Source organism: Meles meles, chromosome 2, assembly GCF_922984935.1.
Source record: "Meles meles chromosome 2, mMelMel3.1 paternal haplotype, whole genome shotgun sequence".
NCBI classification, from domain to species: Eukaryota; Metazoa; Chordata; class Mammalia; order Carnivora; family Mustelidae; genus Meles; species Meles meles.
Genome location: NC_060067.1, coordinates 130,677,702 through 130,698,573, shown reverse-complemented (window position 1 = coordinate 130,698,573; position 20,872 = coordinate 130,677,702). Strand labels below are relative to the sequence as shown.

Here is a 20,872-nt window from a genome sequence, read left to right as displayed (position 1 = left end):
CTTTGGTGAATTGTGATGGGAGTTTAATTATAATCTTAGATGGGTCACAGGTTATTGCTCTCACCAATTCCCACCAAGGCTTGCTACATCATTATTCAGCAGTTATTCAGCTTTTATTACTGTAACAATAAAAGGACAGGGCTAAGCCACTGCCTGACTCACAACAGGAGTCATAACAGAAGAACCAGGAATCACAGACATGTGTAGCCAAGTATTCCAGCTCAGCGTATAGCTGAGTGGTATTCAAGGGAAAAGGCTTTGGAAGCTGCCCAATGACTTGGCCTGCAGACCCCAAAGCTGGAGTATCCTTGTCTACTGTCTGAAACACAGTCATTCTGGACATAATTAGTTATGGAAACTAACAATAAGGACTCTACCCTATTAGGTCATCAACACTTAGCAAAATGAGACCCAGACAAAAGTTTACATGAGTTGTTGGTCTACATGAAGCAAGTTCACACTTCCTTCAAAACCTCTCTACACAGGGACTTTAGCAAGGGGCGCCTGGGTGGCTCAGTCAGTTAAGCATCTGCCTTCAGGTGAGGTTATGATCCCAGGGTCCTGGGCCTGAGCCCCACATTTGGCTTTCTGCTCAGGGGGGAGGCTGCTTCTCCCCCTCCCTCTACCCCTCCTCCTGGTTGTGCTCTATCTCTCCCTCTCTAATAAATAAATAAAATCTTTAACACACCACAGAGACACACACACACACACACACACACACACACACACACACACACACACACACAATCCTCTATACCAAGACTGCTCTGATTCATTTCCAAGAAGAGATGTGGCCTCAGAGGGAAAAGATGAATGTTTTTTAAAACCTAAATCAGACATAACTTTGCAGCAATACCAAGTTACCACTGCATTCCTTCATTCATTCACTCATTCTCAAATTACAGCTCTGAATCCCAAACATCAGCCAGTGGAAATAAACTCAGCAAGTCAACGAAAATTCCTCCTGGCACATAAAACCAGTGAAAAGGGAAGGAATGCAGAAAGGGCAGAAGAACTTGTGACAGCAATACTCCATGCGTCTGAAAGAGTCACACCCAGCAATTTCAACCTCTCTGTGAAGCTTGTCGCAAAGCACAAGACCATCAGCTGACTAGGGTTTGGGGTTTTTTTTTTGTTTTTTTTTTTTCCTCTACCCACTTCATTCAACCTAACAGCTACATTTTCTACATAGTATCAAAGAAGAATAGCTTTCACAGTGTTTCTAAGTGAAGAACACAATGAAAAACACTCTCCCCCTCTCTACAACCTGCATTGGACTTCAGTCCTTTTTCATTAAATTCTTCAGAATAGAATGCTTTGGTCTGTTGCCTTAGCATATCTCTCTCTAAATCTGCGACTATCTTTGTATTTCCTACTCAGTCATTCTAACTGCTATAAATAAAGACTGGTAGTAAAATCGTGGTTGGCTTATCTCTGTGAAGCAGTTAACTAGTGAAAAGAAAATAAACCTTCGTTTCTGTACTTCTTTTCTTGTTGAGCAATTACCACAAATAATCTGAGCCTCTTTCTTCTTTAATAGAGTTGGCTCATCTAAATTATAGACAAGTCAGATATATACACTCATTAATTCTCCAGCCCTTCCTATCCTGGTGATTCTACAGCAGTACAAAGAGTCTCTGTTGAATCTAAATTCCAAGATATAAAACTTAAAGCACCATTGACTCTGAAGTGCTTTGTTTCAGTTCCTCTTCTGTATGGGTAAGGTATACTTCTTAAGACAAGGTTACGTCAAATTTTCTCTTGCCCTCAGAGAAACAATGGTTCTCTGATAAGCTTGGCAAATAATCCCAGATTTCTCACATAAGCAGCCCTATGGTCATCTAATTTCCTGGCAAAGTGAGAAAAACCAAGTCATTAACAGCTCTGCTATGGTTGGCAGCTTAAGGAAGAAGGAACTGATTATGGAGGACTATACCCTACGCCCAGCATCTTGTCAGTTACTGGATTTGAGGTGAGTTGTAGTGAAGAATTTTAAGTGATAAACCACTTAAAATGTTTCATCAAACTCTGCAGGTTTTGATTGGTTCTGAAATTTTGTGAAATAAATGAAACTCCAGTATCTGTCATTCTAGAGATTAAGGAGAAAAGAAGTGAAGAAGGACAGATTTATATCCTGAAATGTTTCATTCCACATGAACTGTAATGGGAAAGATAAAAATGTTTCTTTCTGCACTGGACTGTGTCAGTTTTACACTATGGCCAGTCACTGTTAGGTAGCCAACATGACTCCTCTTGTGTTTGTGGAATCTTTCTCTTCACCTTCTCAGTAACTAGAAAATCATGAGAAAGGATAGAAAAAAAAAACCAAAAACAAAAACCTACTTAACAGAGTAGTCAGCTAAGACCACCCAATATTATTGATTTAAAATAACCAAGAGCAAAGAGGGAGTTGCAAGTCATACTTAACTGACCGCCACCTGACTTGGACAAACAGATAACTCGTGAACACTTTGGAGCCAGATCCTTACAGTGTAAACTCTTGTCAATAATTCACTCTACCCTTGAGACTGGCCCAAGTCCTAAAGAAATTCAGGAAACCAAATAAAACACTGCAATAACAAATATGTTTTCAAGATCTTAGGAAGGGGAATAGAAAGTGTATAAGATCTACCAAGACAACTGGTCTACCTAGAAAATAATTCCAGTTAATTGATGACAAGTGTATGTCATCACCATACAGAATTCAAAAAAAAAAAAAAAAAAAAAAATCTCAGCACCAAAGAACTAAATCTAAAGGAAGTCAAAATAAGAAAGGGCAATAATAGATATGAAAATTTTGTGTTAAATTGTTGTTTAATTAAAAATGATTAAAATCCACTGAAGAATATTAAGTTCACTGAAAGTGGTAAGCAGAAGCTCATACCAAAATGTTTTAAAAAATCTGTGTGGTCCTGCATATCCTGCATAATATTTTCTTACATAGATGCTGTCCCCCTCACCCTAAATATCTATTTTGGACATATAGTACTGTATGAATAACAAAAATAGGGCCTATAAAAGGTCCTGATGCTACATCTTAGAATTTCAGAGGAGGAAAGGATTTTTTTAAAACAATCTGAACCACCTTCATAGCCTAGAGTTGAAAGTGAGACCAGAAAAGCCAGGAGACTCCCACATGGTTACAAGGGTCTTGGGCAGCAGAGCCCGGGATCAGGATCAGAACCCAGATCCAGATCAACTGAGTACCAATCCATTACTCTTTCCTATGACTCAAATGTCCTTTCTTTACAAGAAACAGATTAAAAAGGATACTATAAAAGGGAAATTCTTATCTGAACACTCAAATGTATTTTTCTAATGTACCACATCATTCACTACCATTTCCTCTATATATATCTCTCTTTGAGTGGACGGGCAAGTGACCCAGAACCTATACAATGATTTCTACATTTCTTCCCTAACCCTTCAATCAGCTGGGCTCTTATACTGGAATAGATTATACACCATTTTGTTAAGTTTCTACTAAAGAAAGACAATGATTTTTATATGACAGAAACTATATCCTGACTTTTAATCAACTAAGAAATGTATTGATGGATAAAGTTTATAACACGTTAATTGTAACAAAACTTCTATAAAGAAAAAAATAATATTTAAGTGAATTTAGAAATTTACTTTTACACTAACCATGAGAATCAAGTTTATCTTTTAACTTTGGTTCTCCTCTACCTATCTACATTAGATTTTGGAATGAAGTGCAATTCTCAAAAGACTTTTTCTTTCCCTTGATATGCAATAAAATTCTTTACAAATATGTTTCAATTAAGAGCTATTCCTAATTAAATTAATAAATTCTTCCATCACCCTTAAACAATACAGCAAATGTAATGTTATTCTCTTTAGGTAAGCTCCATTATTAAAATTAGTTCAGCACAGTACCATCCTTATGGAGATAATTTTTCAGAAGACTGGACTCACTCCAACCACCCTGCCTCCACCTACCCTTCAAACTACGAAGTGAGAACTTCCAGCCCTGTGCCCCATCTACCAGCTGCGGTGGTACTTCAGGACTGCAACTCTTTTTCCTGATCATCTCTGTGAATAGTACTGTTGAATCTTCAACACAGGACAAGGATATAACCATTTCTTGCAAGCTGGCTCCAGCAGAAGTAATGAAATTTAAGAAAGAAACCCATATGAGTAGTAGAATTGAAACAGTCAAAAAAATAACGTTGCTGGGACACCTGGGTGGCTCAGGTGGTTAAGCATCTGCCTTCGGATGATACCAGGATCCTGGGATCTAATCCCACATTGGGCTCCCTGCCCAGCAGGTAGACTGCTTCTCCCTCTGACTGCCGTTCCCCATGCTTGCGCTCTCAATCTCTCTCTCACACACACACACAAACACACAAATAAATAAAATCTTTAAAAAAATTAACCATGCCTACAACCTTTTCTACACAGGAAAGGACTTGTTTCTATACACCCACCAACTACCCCATGTCCTACTAAAAGTACTCTTGATAAACAACTTGCAGATCAATATAATTTCATCTGTTTGGTACTCAGTGATTTAAATAAAAATTTCTCTGAGACTTTAAAACAGAACTAAAGTTTCAAACCTGTTGCTGAATTCCGTGTGATCAGCACCCCTTCCTACCCTGGCACGATTTCGAGTCTTTGTGCATAAAAGCGCCTTGTAATTCCTCCCAGCACCAGAACCGCCATTACACACACATCTGGCTGACTCCTGCCAGCCCCCTGGCCGATTTGCAGTCTTCGTCGAGCTGCCACACATCTCCTGGGTGGATGAGCTTGCTTCTGGTTTATCCTGACTATCAACATGGACCTGGGACACAAAGGTTGAAGATTCTCTGTTGTTGGAGGGATATTCCACACTGACCAGCCGTCCTAATTAATCACTGTACTGCGTATACGGTAGGTGAGGCGAGCTACTTGGTAGCAGTCTACCAATTTCCTCTTTCAAAATTAAAAAAAAAGAGAGAGAAAAAGGAACATTCATTTGTTACGTAAATTAACCCTGCTGAAGTATTAGGAAGTCAGATGTATCCATCATGTTATATAAAACACACTCTCAGCAGGACCACTATAAACAGACGAATCTAAATCCCACTTCCTACTTTTGTTCCTAAGCTTGTACTCTGGTCAGCAAAAGACAAAACACTCAACAGGTTGAGCAGCTTGGTCTGACTCATTCCATCTGTGCTCCCCTGTTGGAGATTATGTAGTAGTCAATTAATTGGTCATAAGATCTATTCATATGGCTCTGGGCAAATGCGGTGACTTGCCCTCAGCTGCAAGGTTGCTCTGACATTGGCCACACCACCCTCTTTAATGGCTCTCATGTGAGCAAGTGTCAGCTGACAGATCTTACTCTGCAACCTTGCAAAACTCTACCCATAGCAAGTGAGGGAGATGGTAGGGCTCAATATACAGGAGGTGATGTGGGGAAGGGAGAGTATGGACACGTCCTTGCTTTACCACCAAATATCCATATGTAGATATGTAAGAAAAAATTTGCATACACACACATATGTAAGAAAAATAATAATAAGTGAGAAGCCATAAACACACACACACACACACATACGTAAGAAAAATAATAATAAATGAGAAGTCATAAACCCTCTCACAACTCTTGCACTGAATTCCCAATTCCTGGACACACTCAGGATAAGAAAGCCCTGAACCAGCATGCAAGGACAAAAGTAGTTTAGATTTTAATTCTGACACTAATGTACTTCATCTATAAAATGAAATACGGCTATAGAATCAACATGATTCTTATATAGTACTGAGTTCACAGAAAAAGTATTTTTTTTCTATAAGAAGAAATAAAAAGCATAGATCCCTAAAATATAGGCAGATCTTAAAAACTATAAGGGATTGTCTCAATTCCTATTCCTCTTCCTTACCCTGAATTTGGCTGAAGAAAATATTAATAGATCCCTAAAATCTGACGAACCGTTGGCTGGGTCTCTAGTGTCAGGAGGATTTAAATATGTCTTTATACATGGCAGCCAAATATTTCACCCCACAAGTGTGAAAAAAATCTACTGATATCAGGGCAGAGGCCTCAATTACCTTAAGACATTATTCTCTATGTGACCTTAAAGTTCCTTTATAGCAAACCAAAAAGAGATCTTAAATACACCCTCCCCTGAGAAATAGATTGCAACACACCTACAACAAGACTGCACTTCTCTGTGCACGTAATAAACTGATAGTGCCAAGATAAAACCAGATTAGTAGAAAATGAATTCATTTTTCCAGGAAGGGGAACACATTTTGACCTTAAAGCTTAACTGTATGGCCACCATGTGATCATGGGTTCTTCCTTTTCCCCCCGTCTTTAAAATCACTTTCTCTTTTTAACAGAGAATCAGAAGCTCACTTATGCAAGCATAGTAACTCTTCCACACTTTAGGCACAGGGCAGCTGGGCCAGCAAAGGCTGAAAGGAAAGCCTCCTTTCGCCATCATCATGCCCACTTCATAAGCGACCCAAGTGAGACCCCAAATCAGTGTCTCCTATTCCCCTAGGGTTTACCTCCTCTAAAATCACAGGAGAAATGAAAGTATAGTATGTCAAAAAGAAAACCACATGCCTCAAAATGTGTTTCTCCAGCCAGTCCAAGTCATCAAACAGCAGCTTAATACCTAACTTAATTGCAGTTTCAACCTCCCCCAGCATTCTGTCTCAACCTGTCAATCGGGAATTTTCAGATAAGCACCCATGAGGAAATCTATCCCACGGGTCCCCTCCACCACAAAGGAAGTCGAGGTAATTTGCTCAGTAAGTCCCCTGCCCTTCCTCTTTTCTTTTCGTATACTTATACCTTTCTTGCTCCACTCTCCTTCCTATAAAAACTTTTCATTTTGTACAGATCCTTGGAATACCCCTCTCCATTTGCAAGGTGGGATACTGCTTGATTCATGAGTCATTAATAAAGGCAATTAGATCTTCAAATTTACATTGTTAAATTTTTCCTTTCAACATGTTCAATGTTGATGGGGTAGGATCTGTAAAAATACCAAAATAGCTGAATTTTATAAAATATGTAGAAATGCTCAGGGAACATATCCCATTTTTTATATGTAAAAAATAAAGCTTTAAAACTGCAATATCTAAAAAATATTTATCTAGGAACTAATAAAAGGACATGAAATCCTTTTTATTTTTATTTTTTCTTCCTTGGGGTTAGGAGGGTGGAGGCACAGAAAGAGAGGGAGAGAGAGCCTCCATGCCCAGTGCAGAGCCCAAGGCAGAGCTTCATCTCACAAACTTGAAGTCATGATCTGAGCCTCAATCAAGAGTTGGACACTTATCAGACTGAGTCACCGAGGTACCCCATGAAACCCTCTTTTAAAATAGGAATTCTGAAGAAATATTTGACCTAGTAGTTAGCCACAAAGCTGTTCAATCATCCTGATATTTTACATTTCTAAAGGCTTCAAATACTGTTAGAAAATGCAAATGTTATCCCCTATCCAGATGATGTAAACATTTTAAATGATCAGAATAATAAAATATGAAAATGACAACATAGTTACAATGAATAATTGGATGAAATAAGGGTCAAACTGCATTGGGAAGGAATTCCCTTAAACAGGAGCTAAACCCCTCCTGCATGCTTCTTTCATTCAGCCAGCCATCTTTTGTTTTTAATTTATTATTTTTATTACCATATAATGTATAATTTGCCCCAGGAGTACAGGTCTGTGACTCATCAGGCTTACACATTTCACAGCGCTTACCATAGCATACACCCTCCCCAATGTCCCAATAATCCAAACACCCTCTCCCTACCCCTCCCTACCCCCCCCCACCTCCCCCAACCCTCAGTTTGTTTTGTGAGATTAAGAGTCTCTATGGTTTGTCTCCCTCCTGATCCCATCTTATTTCCTTTTTTCCTTACCTACCCCCCAACCCCCCTGACCTGCTTCTCAAATTCCTCATATCAGAGAGATCATATGATAATTGTCTTTCTCTGATTGACTTATTTCCCTCAGCGTAATACTCTCTAGTTCCATCCACATTCAGCCATCCATCCTTAACTAAATACTACACACCAGTCACTGTTTCTCCCTAAAATCAGTCAGCATACCTTTTGTCCACTACTTCCTTGGCTGAGTGGTGCTCACATACAGTATGCTTATAAACACAGATTGCTGGACCTACCCCCCAGGGTTTCTGATTCAGCAGTTCTGAGGTGGAGTCTGAGAATGTATATTTCTAACAAGTTCTAAGGATGCTGTTGCTGCTTGTCTGGGAACCACACATTTGAAAAATACTTCCTTGGTAAAAATTTCATCTTCCCCCTAATGACTTCCTAGGCTGGAAGATCTTTTTCCCCCTTGAATTCCTCTATGAGTTTTTTAAAAAGATGTATTTATTTTAGAAAAAGAACATGTGTGGGGGTGAGGGGTGGTCAGAGGGAGAACCCTTAAGCAGACTCCCCACTGAGCAAGGAGCCCAATAAGGGGTTCAATCCCAGGACCCTGAGATCACTACCTGAGCCGAAATCAAGAGTCGCATGTTTAACCAACTGAGCCACGCAGGCATCCCCGTCTATAATTTGCTTTAAACCACACTTTTAACACTTAACACATAACTGCTTTGCAACAGAGTAGTGTGCATATCATCTGATCCTAAATAGATCATAAATTCTCTTGGTGTAAAAACTGGATTTTAACATTCATCTTTGCACCTCATACATGTCTTACATTTGGTACATACTCAACAGATAACTTTTTGATAGTTTTAATGTATATATTCAGTGGTATTAAACCTATATAGGAAACTACCTACACCAAGCAGTGAACTCCTTTAACAATCTGATGCTTATTTTCTGCCCAAGAGGGTGCTTGTGCCTAAACACACACACTCTCTTCCTCTCATTTATTATGGCAGAAGTTCCTTCAGAACCTTTAAGATTTTGTGTTCACTCCAATCAATGGGACTCATGCCATATGGTAACAGAAAGAAATTTAAAACTTTTTAAAAGTGAAAAAGCCATTTCCTCTGTCCCTCCCCTTGATAATCCTTAATTCCACAGCTCAAAATATGATAAAATGTAATAGAGATGTATATCAAAACCACAACCATTGTACTTAAGAGAGATGCCTCTATATGACTCCAAATTTCCTTACGTGTAAAAATGGGAGTTTAAAAACTTCTTCAGTAAATGAAAAAACAACTGCGAATTGTATCATCACAACCATTCTTCTGAGGCATTATGAAACCGCTTAAAAGAATAAAGTTGAACAAAAATCAAAATGGCTGCACTAATGTTTCAGCAAAGCTTGGTTGTGCAGTAATCTTTTCCTTCTCTTCTGCAAACCTCCCCTCCTCCCTTCTTAGCCTTTTGTTTCAGGAACCCAGTCCTACCCTAAAGACATGACAAAGCAGGCACAGCTCCTGCCAAAACCAGCTAGAGACTGTATTTCCCTACAAAACCCCTCAGCCCCTTCCTTGGGGCAGGCTTGCACTTTTGGAAGGCCACAGTCTGCAGCAGCCTCCTTAGCTCTGCAAAGCAATAAAGCTGTTGTTCCTCTTTATCCCAAACTCTGTCTTCATGTTATATTTGGCTCCAAAGCATGGAGGTTGGCTTTCAACAATAATCAGAACAGCTTATATACTAGCTAAGAGAAAGATATCTTCAGATTTTTGGTGCCTCAAATTCTGTTTGTACCTCAGTCTGATCTACCTTTCTTCTCAATCTTCTGCTTCCTGAAATGGAATCATACTCATGTAGGTATCCATACTCTGACTCATTATCATGCTGGATATCCTGGTCTAAAGTACTAACTAACATACAAAATTTATCATCATCCCTATTTGCAGTGCGACTCATGGTAGAGTTCTCTATTTCCTTCACACAGTTCAGCCATGTTTCCACATTTAGGCAAGTATCTGCAGTCCCTGCCCAGACTCCCACACTCCACCTGCAGTTCAGTACACTGACTGGAACTGCTGCTGTCACCACAGATACTTTCACAATACACATGAACTTCATCAGATGTTAGGGGGAGGATTAGGGAAGTATGTGAGGTCACATGACAGATGTAAGGAAGGAAGACTGGTTCAACTTTTTTTTCCCCCTCAACTTAGGACTCAGACTCACAACCCGGAGGTGAAGAGTCATGTGCTCTCTTGACAGAGCCAGCAGGTGCCCCGGGTTCAGCTTTTTAAACTTTATATGTATTCCTTCCAATCTCATAGTCACTACTAAGTAGTCTGAGAGAAGAGTGCTAAGTTTAGGAGTCCAGAGATGGTATAAGTATCATTCAGATCATAAAAGGTCAATACCTGGTAATAAGGATACAAGTCCAATCTTTTTTTTTTTTTGGGCCATTGGCCAATCTCTAATCAACCAGAATGTTATTTCCTGTTGTGCCCAGACTCCTCTGCAAATCCTTCAATGCAGGAACCCGCTGCAACCCAAAAGATCTGGTTATTGAGGAAAAATCCATTCCCGTGCCTGTTTAGTGTTGGGACAATTAAAGTCAGGAAGGTTTCATTAAAGTCAGGAAGGCATTTCTGCATTCCCTTGACTTCACACTCTTCAGGTGATAAAAACGGTGATTACTCTATGTAATGAAAAATTAACGTAAAAGCCACAACTGAGAGAGATGGGTTTAAAGAGAGAAAAAAGAAAAAATGAAGGCCTGGGGCCCTGGGTGGCTCAGTGGGTTAAGCCTCTGCATTTGGCTCAGGTCATGATCTCAGGGTCTAGGGACCAAGTCCTGCATCAGGCTCTCTCTGCTCAGCAGGGAGCCTGCTTCCCCTCCCCCACCCCCACCTCACGCCTGCCTCTCTGCCTACATGTAATCTCTGTCTGCCAAATAAATAAATAAAATATTTCAAAAAAGAAAAGTGAAGGCCTAACATAGTTCCAAAAAAGTCCAATCTAATTTTTCTTATCTAATGTATCTTTCTATAAAGAATCTTTCTCTGGGGTGCCTGGGTGGCTCAGTCAGTTAAGCATCCCACTGCTGATTTCCGCTCAGGTCATGATCTCAGGGATGGAGGCCTGCAGCCCTGCATCAGGCTCTGAGTTCAGTGCGGAGTTGGCTTGTCCTCCCTCTGCTCCTGTCCTCCCCCTTGCCCCACTCACTCTCTTGCTCTATATCTCTAAAATAAATAAATACAATCTTTTATTTTCTTTTTTTTTTTTAAGGAAAAAAAAGAATCTTTCACTGCCTATTCACATTACCTTAATGAGAAAAAAAGAACAATAAATTGAGGGGCGGGAGTGAGACAGCTCTTACAACCACAACTATTACAACCAACCCTCCTTTTATTGGAGTAATTCCCTCTCTTCCATTAAACCTTCTCCACATCCACAAACAACCGATCACAAGCCTTTTTACCAGCAGTTTTCAAAGCAGGATCCCCAGAAAGAGACATAAAAAGGTTATGAGATGCTGGCAAATACTGTTTCTTATTTGAGTGCTGATGCTGTGAATATGTAGCAAGCAGAATATGTGTACTTTCTGTCTGTATATTATAGCTCAATTTGAAGTTTATTTTTTTTAAGATTTGTTCATTTGAGAGAGAGAGTGCATGCACAAGTTGTTGGGGGATGGGTGGCAGAGTAAGAGGGAGAAGCAGATTCTCAGCTGAGCAGGGAACCTGAAGTGGGGATTGACACAGGACCCCGAGATCATGACCTGAGCTCAAAGTGGACACTTAACCAACTCGGCCACCCAGGTGCCCCAAAGTTTAGTTTTTTTATTAAAAGTCACTCATGCTACGCTAGCACAAAGGGACTAAGGCAAGGGGATGAGATAGCTTTCTTGAAGCAGTGTGCTTTGGGGAATGGGCTTTAGAAACAGATAAACATATCCAGGATTAAGACCAAAGTCTGTCAATATTTGGTTGTTTTCAGATATGTGATCATGAACAGCTCCCAAACCCTAAGCAATAGCCCATCCCCACAATACCACTTTGGTATGCAATCAGAAAATACTATACCTGCCCTGATGCCATCTAAACTTAACTGACAAGCTCAGTACCCAGGAAATTTGGCAAAATGCAAACTCAGTCACGCAAGGTAGATAATAACCAGCTAGGTTTATTAAGTGCTTATTCTACATGCGAGGCATTGTTCTCACAGTGTTTCATCTGATCACAGGAAGCTGGTAGCACTATTATCTTCTTTTGACAGAGGAAGAGAATGGAGCACAGAAAGGTTAAGGAACTGGTCCAAAGTACGCAGTTTGTCAGAGACAGAGAAGATGGAAGTCCGGGAATTCCTGCTTACAAGCGAGCCCCACCGCTCCTTCTCCCACTATCCTGGCGGAAGGGAGGGCACAACTGCACCTGACCATCTGAGGACTGATTTAGGAAGAGGTGAGGGAGGAAGCAGTTGAATATCACCAACTGACAAATTAAGTTAAATTCTATCTTCTACATCTCGAGTCCCACGCCACTTATAATGTTTAGATTCTCACTAACTCAGTTCTCTGTGAGGACAAGGCCTGTCATGTGCACTGTGGGTGATTAAGTCTCTTGTCAGACACCTTGCCATGAACCCTGCCCTGCTCTCTGGTAAACAATCCCTGTCCCGGAGCCAAGCACACCAGCCATCCCACAGGATGCCCACTCTGCCCTCCTCTCTTGACCCTGTCCAGTGCAATACTTTGGCTGAGAGACAGACTCCTAAGCAGAGTGATTTTTTTGATCCATACAAAGTTAGCTCAAATGTACAATAAAATCAAACAGTATTACTTCTTTGACTTAAAATGAGGAACTACCTGGAAGACAATTTAGCTTTCAGATTTAGATAAAAGTTACATGAAAATTCAGGATGATCTTGCAGTACGTAATTATGATCCCAGATTATTTTCCACTCCTATATACCCATACTTTGAAAAACAAAGCATCTGTTACCCAGCACCCAAAAGCAACTGACAGAATGAGTGAATGAGTGGCATGTCTTCAAGAAATCTGTGAAACACAGAAAAATTCTTTTTTTTTAAAAGACTTTATTTCCTTATTTGAAAGAGAGCAAGAGGAAGAGGGAGCATGAGCAGGGGGAGTAACAGGCAGAGGGAGAAGCAGGCTCCCCACTGAGCAGAAAGCCTGATGTGGGACTCTATCCCAGGACCCCTGGGATCATGACTTGAGCCGAAGCTAGACGCTTAACGGACTAAGCCACCCAGGGACCCCCAGAAAATTCTATTACAAAGTTAAATAAAAAGAATGAGATACAAAATTACATATGTACTTTTGATAACAAGTGTGCCTTTAAAAAAGCAAACCTAGAAAAAAGAACAAGAAAGTAATATCAGAAGTCTTTGAATGGCAAGACTTTTTCTTTTATTTTTCTCTACTTTCCATTTTTTTGGGTAGGTATTATTTACAAACAATGGGTAAACCTATTTTGTTTTTTAAATCCTTGCTGCCAAATCAGTAACGATCAAAACAATTTGATTTCTTTATTCTATAACAATTCTGTAGGCTTTATTGTAAGGAAATTATCAGAGTCAAAACAATTTCAGACAGCTGAAAGGAAAAGCAAAGCAATCACCCTATAAGAATGCAATTCTACTCACACTATTTGTCCTTCAACAGAATTGCTATCATTAAGATTTATATAAGCCAGCAAAATGTATATAACTCTAGCTATATGCTCTTTTACCATATCTAACTAAAAACAAAATTCCCCAATTTCCCTTTATTTGGAGACTTAGTTTTAGTACCTAGCAGCAATACAATATACATAACAATGATGGGATTTTTAAGCTACACACATTGCACTTTTTTTTTTTAAGTGCTATTCAAAAGGCTATCTAACCAAGTACCAGCATGCTTACAACATAGATAAGGAAAAGAAAGACAAGACTCCAGGAGCTCCTCAACCTAATAAATGAAACAGCGGCTCTGAGAATCAGAGTTAGAATAAACTGCAGCTGTACCAATTTCATATCTAAACTTAATTGTGAAAAAGAGGTGGCCAGGCCTACTAATTCAAGGTTGTAAGGCTCTGCTGTGTTAACTCCCTGCCCACGAGAAGGGTCACTGCTTGTCCTTTCGTCTCAGTAAAATGATTCACCCCTTGTGGAATCAGCTAGATTACCAGCAATTTAGATAAAAACTTACAAACTTTCATCACTTTTTTTTTAAGAGTCAATATCAGACCTCAATCTACAATCCTTTCTCCTTATGCATGATTCTTGCAACTCCTCCCCATGTTTCACTGAAATTAATAACAACCACACAACTTCTTTTAAGATTTCCTAAAGTTAGAAACATATTAGCAACAAAATATTACACAACTTTTAAAGTTTAACTCTGATGTCCAGCTGGGTTGTCACTAGCATTTGGACCTTAGCATAAGTATCAGCAGTCCAGACCTGCTTAAGATGCCAGAAACCAAGCTACTGGGCTGGGGCCATCGTCTCTGAAAACATTTACAGGTCTCTAATTCTCTGCAAATCATGTGAGCAGGGCACCAGTCACAAAGAAAAGAAGAACAGGAGTCTGACCACAACTGAGGGCGGGTGGGGCCGGGGACTTGGGAGTCCCAGGGACACTGGGATGGCCCGGTCAGCCAGCCAGACTGCAAAGGGGGCGGCGGCGGCCACAGTGGCAGTGGTTGCCTGTAGTGCATTGTCTGAGTTAATAAAATGGCTGAAGAGGCAAGAGAGCGTGGGGCTCCCTGGGCCCCGGCTCCAGGATGCTGCCAGGAGTCCCTCTCCACCCCCTGGGGCACAGAGATTACATATAAAGTCTTGAAATCTAGTGGGTCTTCTGAGGGGGCACCACTGCCTGCCCCTGGGATCCTTTTTATTTTCTGGAAAATCACTCATGAGACTGCTGTCCTCGCTGCTGGGGGCATATGCTCCATCCCTTGTACCACCTCTGCTGTGGCCTGGGCAAGAGGAGGGGTGGGGCATGGAACCTGTAATTATTAAATATGAATTCCTTTTTTTTTTTTTTAAAGTTACTTTGAAGAGCTGTTGCAGAAATTCCAATTCAGCACATTGGCTCACTCTACCTATTTGACCAAAAATGGCTCTGTTACTGCCAGTGTTCAGTGTTCCCACTCTCCCCATCAAAACTGTCACTATTCTTACCAAATTGTATAATTCATGAGAAGCATACTAGGAAAAAATACCTAGTGGAGAACTCTCAGATATCTCCATCCCTCTTCCGTTTGGATGTATATTTATAACCTAAGGAAACTTTTCTGTTGATGCTTTCAAACAGAATCAGCCTGGATTACTCCAACTCCAAGTCCTAAAATGCTGTCAGTATTGAGACACAGCAGCTCACATGCCCAAGCCACAGCTAAAGGTTCAGCCACTCCGGCTGAGCATTAAGACCCTCTGCGATAAGCCTTCTCATTGTTCTGCATGTACTTTTTAAATTTTTTTAAAGATTTTCTTTTAATTTTTAAGTACTCTCCATGCCCAACATGGGGCCCAAACTCACAACCCAGAGATCAAGAGTTGCATGCTCTACCAACTGGGCCAGGCAGGCACCCCAGTTCTGTACCTTCTTCTGTGCTTTGTTCCATTCAGGTAAACTAAACTGTGTCCCACACTATACGGGTCTCTGAGTCTTCCTGCAGAAGAGTTTTATTGTAAAAACGCCTTTCTCAGGGCGCCTGGGTGGCTTAGTTGTTAAGTGTCTGCCTTCGGCTCAGGTCATGATCCCACAGTCCTGGGATCAAGCCCCACAAAAGGCTCCCTGCTCACAGGGAAGCCTGCTTCTCCCTCTCCCACTCCCCTTGCTTGTGTTCCCTCTCTCGCTGTGTCTCTCTCTGTCAAATAATAAATAAAATCTTTTAAAAAAGAAAGGCCTTTCTCTCCCTCTCTTGTATTTATAACATTTCAAAAAACATTTTTAAACCATTTGTAATTTTTCCATATCTCATAGAAGAATAAATCATTCAATTAAATTACTGTAAATGGCATTACACAAACAATATTATTATTATTGTAACAATCATAGCCACTGGGATAATTCAATTACTATGAGTTATTCGTTAATCTGTGCTGTAATTAAATAAAACAGCAAATGGGATTAAACAAAATAAAAAGCATATTACACTCTTCTATAATTTATAAAGATATCTCATTAGTTTTACAGAATAATTTACCAACTTGACTTCAGTATATGCTGTTTAAAGACTAAGGACTCCATTTATTTATCCTTTCAAATATTGGATGTGCCAGGCCGGCCCTGCTCAAGATGCTGATGATACAAGAAAAATGGTATTGGTGTGCTAACAGTCTCACGGCAAGATGCAGTGATGGTGTAACAGGACTACAGTGCTGTGGGCTTGGGGGTACTTATTAGAAGTACCCGAAGCACTGAGGCCTGTCTCTCCACTCACCACTGGGGACAGGAAAGCTCGGGAAAGGAGCCCGTGGTGCTTCTGGCTCCGTGGTGACCCTTGCCTACAGAGACGGCAGTCTACACCACAACCTCCACCACTACCACCCTAGTAGCGACACATACTAAAAAACGGTTGCTTAGGAGTGGATCAAAATCAATTTAAGGGAAGAGAAAGCTGGGAAATGAGAGGCTGGGAAAAGATATTCAGCTCTGAATCAGCAGACTCTCATTTCTCTGAGTCAGTTCCTCATGACAAGGCTGAGTACTAGGAACTCAGGGGATGCCAGCAACCAGATGAGCAGTCACTGTCAGATGTGTCTCTGCTGAGAGGGTGTCATACAAGGGAAAAGAACCCTGGTCTAGAAGGAGAGAGCTATATCTAGTTCTGGCACAGTCATTCACTAGCCACATGACTCTGAGGAAAGATACCCAGCCTCGCTGAGCCTCAGTTTCCCCAACGGGAAATAAATGGGTGATGGTGATACGTATTCCACCTATCTTAGAAGGATGTTAAAAATATTAAATATGAGCATGCGAAAGTCTCTCTGAAAAACTGTACAGCTTTAAGCAAATGAGATTTTTTTTTTTTAATATTCCATTTATTTGACAGAGAGAAATCACAAGTAGGCAGAGAGGCAGGCAGAGAGAGAGGAGGAAGCAGGCTCCCCGCGGAGCAGAGAGCCGGATGCGGGGCTCGATCCCAGAACCCCGGGATCATGACCTGAGCCGAAGGCAGAGGCTTTAACCCACTGAGCCACCCAGGCGCCCCTCAAATGAGATTTTTTTAATGCACGTGTCTGAAAGTACTCACTGTCCTATTTGAGTTGCTACACTCATAAATGACTGTATTTATACAACATGAAGCCAAGATAAATAACTTTGGCCACAGTGACATCTGGCAAATAATAATTTTATCCAAGAAAGTCAGTCACCTCTCCATTCCCCTATCCCGAAACATGGCCAATTCTCTGGAAGTTCCAGGCAATTAAGCCATCTAAAATAGACTCATTGCAAAGTCCCTTGGGAGAAATAAACTCTAGAACAAATTAATGCAACAGCTAGAAAATTACATCTACAAAATAATTAGCTTTCAAATTAACATAAGGCATTCTTTCTTCCACTGATAAATTTCTTTTACACCCTCTGTGTACTTTCAATCATACCAGTTCCCTCCTAAAAGACCTTTCCTCTAATTCTCCAAGTCAAATCCTCAAAATTTTTTCAGGACCCAAACCAAGGGCCATCTATGCCATAAAAACTTCCCACAATGACCGTTTTCTGAAGATGTTTCAACATCTATAAAGGGAAGATAAAATGGACTCTATACACAATGCTTCTGAAGGATTCTCTATGTGTTTCTTAGAGCACAGAATCTCCCAACAACCATGGTTCAGACTTTCCATTGGCTACACCTTAGAATGACAGTACCTGTCCCTTTTATATTGCCATGGTTATGGTGTAAAAAAGAACACCTACAGGCCATGTACAATTCCCACAAAAGAACACATGTGTAAGTGGTGTTTATCCAAAGTAGCCACGAATCTGCATTCTTATAATAAAAAATTTCCAGATTTTAACACTTTGTCACTACTGTAACATATAAATCTCTCCTCATACCTTATCACATACAGAATGTTAGAATGTCTGTTAGGAACTTCTAAACCAACTTCTTGAGGATACACACCACATCTTTACTTTCTTTTGTGTTTGACTTGTGTAGCTCAGCTAACACCGAGCAGAGAGAGTAAGTGATGCTTAAGTTAGAACTAATATCTTTTCAGGGCGCCTGGGTGGCTCAGTGGGTTAGGTGCTTGCCTTCGGCTCGGGTCATGATCTCAGTCAGGGCCCTGGGATAGAGACCCGCATCCGGCTCTCTGCTCAGGGGAGCCTGCTTCCCCTCTCTCTCTGCCTGCCTCTCTGCCTACTTGTGATCTCTCTCTCTCTCTCAAATAAATAAATAAAATCTTTTTTAAAAATAAAAAAAATAAAAAAAGAACTAACCCCTTTTCTGTCATATTTACTAATGCTGCCTCACAAAATAGCTGTTCACCTAAATTATGGAAACAGTGACTCTCTCAGGGAAAACAAAGCTCTTACACTACAGCTCAAGGTGACACAGATTGAAATGTTCCTTTGAAAAATAGTTATGCATTTAAAAATCTGAATGTATTTAATTAGTCCAAAACACAATCCAAAGGTAATCCTGCTATCATTTCCTAAAGAGATTTAGTTATCCTCCATCCAGTAGAACTGTCATGAACACTGACTTTATTTATAACAGCAGAGTTTCCAAAGAAAAAGAAAAAACTTCTTAGGGGGAAGTTTTCTTAGCAGGGAGAATTTCTAGTATTCATGACAGTACTGTTTTGTTTACAAGAGCTACATTCAGGTACATCAACAACTTCAATAGCATTACAAATACAAGTGGACCCAAAGTTTTGGCCTTTAAAAGTAGTAACATTTAACAGTCATTTTCAAATTATTCCCTGGAAACTTAAAGGGTGCAATGAAACACTGTCCATCAGAAATATATTGCAAGGGGCGCCTGGGTGGCTCAGTGGGTTGGGCCTCTGCCTTTGGCTCAGGTCATGGGTCTCAGGGTCCTGGGATTGAGCCCCGCATCAGGCTCTCTGCTCAGTGGGAGCCTGCTTCCCCCTCTCTCTGTGACTGCCTCTCTGCCAACTTGTGATCTCTCTGCCAATCAAATAAATAAGAAATCTTAAAAAAAAAATATGTTGCAATCCCCATGTATAATTTAAAATTTTCTAGTACCCACATTTTTTAAGGTTTTATTTTTTTAATTCAAATCTGTAGAACTATTTTATTCATTTTTTAAAAATTAACATATAATGTATTACTTGTTTCGGGGTACAGGTCTGTGATTCATCAGTCTTACACAATCCACAGCACTCACCATAGCACACACCCTCCCCAATGTCCATCACCCAGCCACCCCAGCCCTCCTACCCCCCACCTCTCCAGCAACCCTCAGTTTGTTTCCTGAGATTGAGGCTCTTATGGTATGTCTCCCTTTCTGGTTTTGTCTTATTTCATTTTTCCCTTCCTTCCCCTTTGATCCTCTGTCCTGTTTCTCAGATTCTAAGGTTTTATTCTTAAGTAATTGCTACACCCAATGTGAGGCTCAAACTCACAACCCTCAGATCAAGAATCACATGCCCTATCAACTGAGCCAGCCAAGCACCCCTCTGGTACCCACATTTAAAAAAAGATAGAAGAAACAGGTGAAGCGAGTTTTAACAATTTATTTTATTTAGCCAACATATACACAATCCTATCTCAAAATGTAATCAATGTAAAAATTAATGAGCTATTTTCCATTCTTTTTTTCACGCTAAGTCTTTGAAAGCCAATCTGAACTTTATATTTCAAGAACATCTCAATTCAGGGGAACCTGGGTGGCTCAGTGGGTTAAAGCCTCTGCCTTCGGCTTCATGATCCCTGAGTCCTGGGATCAAGCCCCACGTCAGGCTCTCTGCTCAGCGGGGAGCCTGCTTCCTCCTCTCTCTCTTTCTCTGCCTGCCTCTCTGCCTACTTGTGATCTCTGTCTGTCATATAAATAAATGAAATCTTAAAAAAAAAAAAAAAAAAAAGAACATCTCAATTCAGACTAGCCACATTTCAAGTGTCCATGAGCCACATGTGGCTACCGAGATGAGCAGAACAGCTCTAGAAAACTCTTGAGAAGAATTACAGTGGTGGTATATGTATATAATTTGCCTCTCCTTCATTTCCAAACCCCATCAAAATGACCAAAGTGAAAAGAGACAAACCTAAGCTGATGGCTGGTGGGAAAATTTGGAAGACTAGTGTCAGAGTCAGAGTGTCCACAGTTGTGAGTGAAACCTTACAGTCAAAGGGAAGTGGGCTCACTCCCAATCCCCACACAAACAGAACTGAGAGGAATCATTACCTCTATTTACCAAATAGTAAGTACACACATTCGCCAATCTCAAATGCCGTAATAATGAAAATCACAGGACAAGGGAAATGAAAATTGAAGAATTTGGGGCACCAAGAGATAACAAAGAACACTCTGGAAGTATAACATCAACCTATCTCCTTTATAGAAGAAAAAGGATCTCATGACAATTAGTCAATGCTCTGGAGCAACTCTTCACCATTCACCCCATCTGTCTCCTCCTCTGCCTGAATCTAATCAACAAACAATCTTGTTGATTTTTCCTCGTCCTCATCCTCGTCCTCGTCCCCGTGTGCTTCCCATGGTACAAAGAGGGTGGGGCTTGTAAATTAAAGAAGTGTATTGTACTCTGTGCAGGAAAAAACCTTGCCACTCATTTGAAACTTTGCATAGGCCTCTTTATATTTGCTTTTACACCTGGCCTTTTAAGATTCCTGGATCATGTCTCAGGGCTCTTCGGACCTCTGGAAACATGCACACGGTTACACCCCCTGGGCACTGAAATTATCTTTGTTAGCTCTCTGGGCTCTTTGATCACTACATCATCCCTTGGGAACTCAACATTCCTTCCCAAGAATGGTCGATCCAACAACAAAT

General features: G+C 40.5%; 1 protein-coding gene across 5 annotated transcripts in view; it reads right to left on the bottom strand.

Annotated features, from left to right (window-relative positions):
* Positions 1-20,872, bottom strand: part of FNIP2 (folliculin interacting protein 2) — a 133,128-nt gene that overhangs the window by 86,855 nt on the left and 25,401 nt on the right. For 2 of the 5 annotated variants that reach the window (XM_045995661.1, XM_045995677.1), the window contains exon 1: positions 4,584-5,094. The exons of the other annotated variants lie outside the window; for them this stretch is intronic. In XM_045995661.1, coding sequence (XP_045851617.1) covers positions 4,584-4,759 — 176 coding nt within the window. In that variant the 5' untranslated portion in view covers positions 4,760-5,094. Of the gene's footprint in view, positions 1-4,583; positions 5,095-20,872 lie in introns of those variants that run through there. 5 annotated transcript variants of the gene reach the window in all.